Source organism: Cajanus cajan, chromosome 6, assembly GCF_000230855.2.
Source record: "Cajanus cajan strain Asha chromosome 6, NIPB_CcT2T_4, whole genome shotgun sequence".
Lineage (NCBI taxonomy): Eukaryota > Viridiplantae > Streptophyta > Magnoliopsida > Fabales > Fabaceae > Cajanus > Cajanus cajan.
The window spans coordinates 2,754,230-2,760,919 of NC_138522.1; the positions used below are offsets into that span (position 1 = coordinate 2,754,230).

Here is a 6,690-nt window from a genome sequence, read left to right on the forward strand (position 1 = left end):
AGGTGGCACATATAGTCACAAGTTTTGGCCCTCCAATTCAAGATGGTATATAAATCCTCATGTTGCGATTGATGCAGCAACCTTACATTGTTAATTTGTCATGAAACTATCAAACAGCTAGGTACTATAAAGTGAAATGCAATTGTGATATTACATTACATTAACCACAACACCACAATCTCATAATATAAACACAGTACTGTGCAACAAACAGAAAGTCATGAATCATGACACAATACACTGAATTAAATGGTTAACTATAAATGATATCCAACACTGCCTCAGTCAAATCATCAACACCACGAAGTTGTGAGTCAGAAAGTGAGACAATCTTCCTCTTGATCTTCTCAACCGATTCCAACGTGTCAGAAGGAATTGAAGAGAGGGACCCCAACCCGGGATTTTGGCTATTGAACACAGAAAACACAGTTGCAACTTGTGCACCACGGTTGAGGAAGAAATGGAACAAGCCCTTGGGGATCACAAACACATCACCAGCCTTAAGAGTCTTTTGGAAGAGCTTGTTTTGCGTGTTGAGAAACGCAGCCACCAACACACCTTCACTGACAAAGACCATCTCAGTGGCTCTAGGGTGATTGTGGAGGTTCACAAGCCCATCAACTTCTATGTCACTTCTACCAATAGAGAGGCCAAGGGTGTTAAGGCCAGGGAACTTTGAAGCAGTAACAATCTTAACTAGTGAACCAAAATTGTCCCTTGAACCTGGCTTGCTTAGTTCCATGCTCTTGAAATCATGTGCACTTGTGTTAGATGGGTTATCACAAGGTAGGCCATTGATGAATATGGCATTCTTTTGGGGCGGTGTTGTAGGGCAATAGTCCTTCAGATTGTCACATTCTGCTGAACAAATATGTTGAATTGTGAAGGGTATGAGAAGCATGAGGAGGAAGGGAAAATGGGATTTTGTCTTCATTTTGAATTGGTTTTGGTTGCTCAAAATATTTTGGTTTGGTTTAACATTATATAATATGTGAACACGTGTAACGTCGTGATGTAACAATCTTTGGCAATATGTTTGATGGGGGTTGCAGGAAACACAAGTCATGACATTCTTGGAGTTCACTGCTGGATTAGCCAGTGTGATGGCATTGCTTGAAAGAAACATTATCCGATTTAATGGGTCGACTAGAACAAGTTGTATGACCACTGGTATGACAGCAGAAGAATGTGATGGCTTTTGATCATGAACTAATTCAGTGTTAATTGTGTTTTTTTACTCTGATGCACTAAGTATCTGATAGTTTTGTCAATTACTAATCATAGTTGAAAAAACACTTACGTTTTTCTAAATTTGATTTTAGACTTAAAAAAAATTATTATCCTGTTTTGATCACTTCAAAATACAAAATATAATGCTTTTAATCTCTCAAAAAATTTCTCATCCAATTTTAGATGTTATGTCTTCCAAAAAGTTTATGTATATACTATATAGTATTCACATGAAACTGTGTTAATCACATTAATTAGCACTGTGTTAAAGGTTTTAGACACTTCAAAAAAATAAGAAGAAAAACTTACGCGTATTGAAAGACCATCAGATGAAAAATTCTTGAAGAATTAAAATCGAATTTAGAGAATCTTAGAAGATTGAAAGACATAGATTACCCATTAGTTTTTCAGTTTAAAATGGAAGAATTCAAATAAATTAACCTGTCAATTTTTAGGATTTGTTTCTATTTACAGCGGTTGTTGTCTTGTACCAGATAATGTTGTGATGTTTGGAGGAGAGCAAACCAGCGGTAACACGCTTCCTACGCCATTGAAAATAAAATAAGCATAGCGGAAAACTATAATTAATTTATTTTATTGTATTAAACCATAAAAAAAAAATTAACAATATAATTTATGTTTTATAATTTTATTTTATTTATTATTTTAACAAACTATTTTATATTTAAGTATATATTTTGTAATTTTTTTATCAAGTGAATAAGTGACGAATTTAAAACATTTTACCATATATTTTAATCAAAATTATATTTTAAAATCTTATAATGAATTTTTTAAGATGTAATTAAATACTATAAATTATATATTTTAACATAATAAGAGAGTGATGATAGAATATTCATATCACTAATAAGTAAAAATATGATTTATTCTATATTTTAACATATATAAAATGAAAATAATTTAATACATATTCTTATAATTAAGAGTATACAAGAGACAATATAATTTACTTTAATAATGTTAAACTAAATTAGTTAAATTATATAATTCAATGTAAGATATAATATAATACTCTTTTCTCTCATGATTGAGCAACAATTTTTTTTTTTTTTTACATTTAAAAAAAAGAACTAATCATGCAATATAAGAATGTATGTTAAAACTAAAGAATAAATATAACTCCAAGCGCGTAGTTCAGCGGTAGGAATTAATCTAAAAATAGGAATTTGAATTATGCCTTGTATATACAGTTACGTTAAATCTTGAACTGAGTTATTCTATTTTTTAAGTGTCTCTCCAACGAGGAGATTAGCCACTTAAGATAGTACACCCGCGGCGTCATCTAACCGCGAGCGAGACCCCACTGGCAGCAATAACAAGACTCAATATATGATTGCTACCGTCATCACTATGTCCAAGTAAATATTTATCTATAGAATTAAATATTTGTACACACTTAACACAATAATTTCCTAATTTTGATGTTAACACCTTGTGCTACCTTATCCTATACAAGTTAAAACACTTTAATATATCCTGGCACCATAAATAATTTCCAGGCCTTAATCTTGCCCGTCAATAGCGCTGGTCCAGTGTGGTAGTACCGATGCCAATCACAATCATACAATCTAGGATATAATAAATTAATGAATTTTGCAGGAATATTCCCGTATTACTATGAAGAAAAAAAAAGTAATCTGTTTCAAAATTGTTTTATACAGTATATTGGGTTCCCTATGTATGCAAGTCAACTTTGCCTCTCTACAAAGACTAAAGTACCTATACAACAATAACAAACAATTTTAAAAACGACGCCATCTCGTTAAGTAAAACGTAAACCACAAGAATCACTTGTTACCCCCCTCTAAGCAAAAAAGGTGCAATTCCACGTTCTATACCCACCAACCAAACATGGCGTGAGAGGGGGCACGATATCAATCAAATAATACTCTTGCACGTTCCAATCACAAACCTTACTCATCAGATTATATGTCAGTGCTACTGCCACCCAAAGAAGGAAAATTGTCACCTTAATTCAGTCCATCTCTTCTGTTTGTGCCTTTAAGCAAGACTTAAACTGCTTAATATGAACAACTTAAAAGCCTGGTTTTTCCATTGTTGGAACTTGGAACCATTCAAGAAGGTGAACACCATGATGAATAGCTATTGTTCCGCAACTCAAGACATGGAACAGGGAAAACCCTTGTGGCAAAACCAGAGACAAATTCACAACGCCATTTTGCAGATAAGGCTACACCATGAAGGGTAATATTTTTGAAGCACAAGCCTTCAAAGGATGAACCCTCTACACCTTCCAAAACCGGGGCTTTTGTTGAATTTACACTGACCACATTGCTGATTATAATATTTTTGAATCTAGGAACAGCTTTTGGATCCCACCCATCATCAGGGTGATCATTTGAGCCTCTACTGAACCTAATGGGTATCTTCACTCTCTCCATTCTTATGTCACTTATGCTTACATTGGCTATGTAGCCTCCTCTGCCTTTGTCAGATTTTATGCGAACACCAGCTGCAGAATCCCACACATGCAAATTCTCAATTGTGATGTTTGAAATTCCGCCAGACATTTCACTACCTATGCCTACTCCAGAACAAGTTGGGGTGGTGCCGGATATTCTCCTCACTATGATATTTGTGCTAGGATGGGCCACAGTGATTCCATATTGATCCCAACCACTCTTGATGGCTACAAGATCATCCCCACTTTCTATGTAGTTATCTTCAATACATACGTTGCTACTTGAGTCTGTGTCATCAGAAGGGAAGTTCACTTGTAAGAGACTATAAGGGGATTTGGAAGGATAACAGAATGGAAGAAAAGAGGATAAATAGTAACAAAGGAGTAAAACAAACCAGGGTCTATGCCATCAGTATTTGGGGCATTAAGAGGAGCCAAGATTGTCATCCCTTTGACCACAACATTTCTGAAACAAAACATGGGAGTTTATTCAATCTCATCAAGTGTTTGTGGTAACAGAAGCTAAAAACATACAAGTGCTAACTGAACCGAGTTTCTTACATGTATCTGACAACTGTAATTAGATAGGATATAATTGTGTACAATATAAAAAGCCCCCAATAAATTGAACTTGATTGTTAGTTAACAGCCTTCCAAAAATCACGAAGGATGTGTTTGGTTAAATAGTTTGAGCAAGTAATTCAACTAAGCCTCAAGACAGTTATCTTGTTGCAATTGAAAGGGGTTCCAAAATACTGAAAATAGTACAAATCCTGACAGAATGTGTCATTTATTTCAAGTTGTAAAATTGCATCAACAGGAATGACATTCCCTGGAATATTATAACAAGAAATGTTATTTTTGAGTGAATTCAAAAATGTATTTTGTTATATTAATATTGTTAGGAATATTTTTAAAATTCAAAATGATTGGAATAAAAAGTATAGAAATGAAATTTGTAAGTAGGCCTGAAAATAACTTCTCACATTCCCATGAAAATACAACTTTTCCACCCATCATCATGAGAATAAAAAAGAAATAAAACATAATACTACTACTTTCCTAAGCATGAACAATATCTAGGAACAATTTTTCAATGGTTATTACAAACATAGAAATATTACATTCACAAATTCCCATTCAAGGGAATGATTTTTTAAACAGTGAAACAAACATACTACTAGAAGTGAAAATAACAAAAATGGTCAAACCTGCAATAAACAGGATGGATGGTCCAAAAAGGGGAATTTTGAAAGGTGAGGTTTGATATGAGAACATTATCCGAGTTCATTATTTCAAGGAGGTGCCCTCTTGTGTGCTCCAATGTTCTGTTCCACCACAGTTCCCACCACATCTTTCCTTGACCATCAACTGTCCCATTTTCTCCTACAAAACCAGATAGCTAATAAAATGCTTGCGGTTGCCAACAAAATCTTAACTGCATACTCAATTATTTAATGGGGGTGTACTAGTATTACAAACTTCAACTAAATTATCCCTTGGCTTTTTCCTTTCTAATGGAATCACTAACTACGTTGAAAATTATAAAATAGCAGTTAAGTATGTAACCTAACTTTTTGTCCGGAATAGTCTGTGGAGTCCAACAAACTTGATATAATTAATCCCAATTGACATTTCACCCTCATAAACTACTTTGCCAAAATTGTTCATACCACGAGGGAACTTTCTTTGTTCTCTTCCTCTTTCTTGGATTAATTTGTAGTTTCACCAAATGAATTGAAGAAAGAAAAAAAAAAAAAAAAGTTTCATGTTATACCAGTGATGACAACATTGCTGATGCCATTTCCATGTATAAGACTAATATGCCTTCCTCCAAACCTCTCTCTCCCTCTTCCATAAGATGGCAATGGCTCAATTATTGGCCACTCTTTCGGGTCCTGCAAAATCACGATTTGAATTAATAAACAAAAGTACAAAACAATTCCTTCATCAAATTGTCAAAAGCATAATTAACATCAAATTCATTACGTTTACATAATAAACAAAAATTATTAAACAGGCATGATTTGGTCGGTACCATGTGGCTGGTAATGGTACCATTTGTCGTGACACAAGTCAAAAAGCAATTCCTCACCTCTATTCTGAAGAAAGTCCGAAAAATAAAAACAACCGTCTTATCTAAAAAAAATGATTTTTTTTTTCTCATAAATAAAAAGACAGAAATCGAAATCGAAATCACATGAGAAAGTGAAACCCAAGCTGGCTGCACCCGCATTCACCTCCGTAAACCGAGCCGATTACTACGAATTTGATTGATTATTGAAATGAAATATAATTGAATTAAATTTACACAAAAAAAAGGGGATTTTTGAAGGTGTAAAAAGTGAGAAAAGTTAGTACCTGAGAGGCGAGAATAACGGCACCGCGGTGAAGAAAAAGCGTGAAATTACTGGTGAGGTTAAAACTTCCGGTGAGCCACGTTCCATTGGGGACATTGAGCTGGGCCCCACCAAGGTTCCGGAAGCGGTGCATGTAGCGAATGGCCCGTCGAAAGGATTCGGTGTTGGAGGTGATGCCGTCGCCGACGCCGCCGAAGTCCTCGATGGACATGACGACCTTCCGCGGCGGAACGGCGCGGAAGAAGTCGGAGCAGGAGGGTGGATCGGGGCCGGGGCCGGGAAGCGGGCCGGCGAGGAGCCAAACGGGCCTGGCGGGAAGGTGGAAGGAGAGAAAGATGAGGAGAGTGAAGAGGATGAATGCGAGGGCCCAGGAGGGCCTGGTGCAGGCCCCCAGGAGTGTCTTGTCCGATTCCATGTTAAGGTGGCGAATGGAACAGAACAGACTAAGGGGATTTTGTCAAAGGTGGCGATGGTGGTGTTTTGTTATTACTAATTAATTGGAAAATTGAAGAAAATGAAAAGGGTGGTGGAGTGGGACCCAGTTCAGAGAAAAATAGGATACTCTTTCTGACAATTTGTTTTGTCCGCTGTGTCAAACTCCCACTCATCCAAATCATGTCCACGCTTTTCTTAATTGTTGCCTCCTACTCGCTC

General features: G+C 35.8%; 1 protein-coding gene across 1 annotated transcript; it reads right to left on the reverse strand.

Moving 5' to 3' along the window:
• Window positions 1–43: 43 nt before the first annotated feature.
• LOC109807530 (Pectin lyase-like superfamily protein) lies at window positions 44–6,690 on the reverse strand. The gene is made up of 7 exons (XM_020370072.3): window positions 6,038–6,690; window positions 5,454–5,574; window positions 4,888–5,062; window positions 4,072–4,142; window positions 3,346–3,964; window positions 1,798–1,808; window positions 44–1,167 (listed from the first exon to the last, which is right to left on the reverse strand). The coding sequence occupies exons 1-7, from the start codon at window positions 6,449–6,451 to the stop codon at window positions 254–256; spliced, it is 2,325 nt and encodes a 774-aa protein (XP_020225661.1). The 5' UTR covers window positions 6,452–6,690; the 3' UTR covers window positions 44–253.

Bases quoted from the DNA above. Each gene is read 5' to 3' on its own strand.
- LOC109807530 (XM_020370072.3), bottom strand. From the start codon at position 6,451: ATGGAATCGGACAAGACACTCCTGGGGGCCTGCACCAGGCCCTCCTGG. The intron at 4,143-4,887 runs GTTTGACCATTT...GTTTTGTTTCAG, and splicing joins ATCCATCCTGTTTATTGCAG to AAATGTTGTGGTCAAAGGGA. The intron at 3,965-4,071 runs GTTTGTTTTACT...CTGATGACACAG, and splicing joins TACTGATGGCATAGACCCTG to ACTCAAGTAGCAACGTATGT.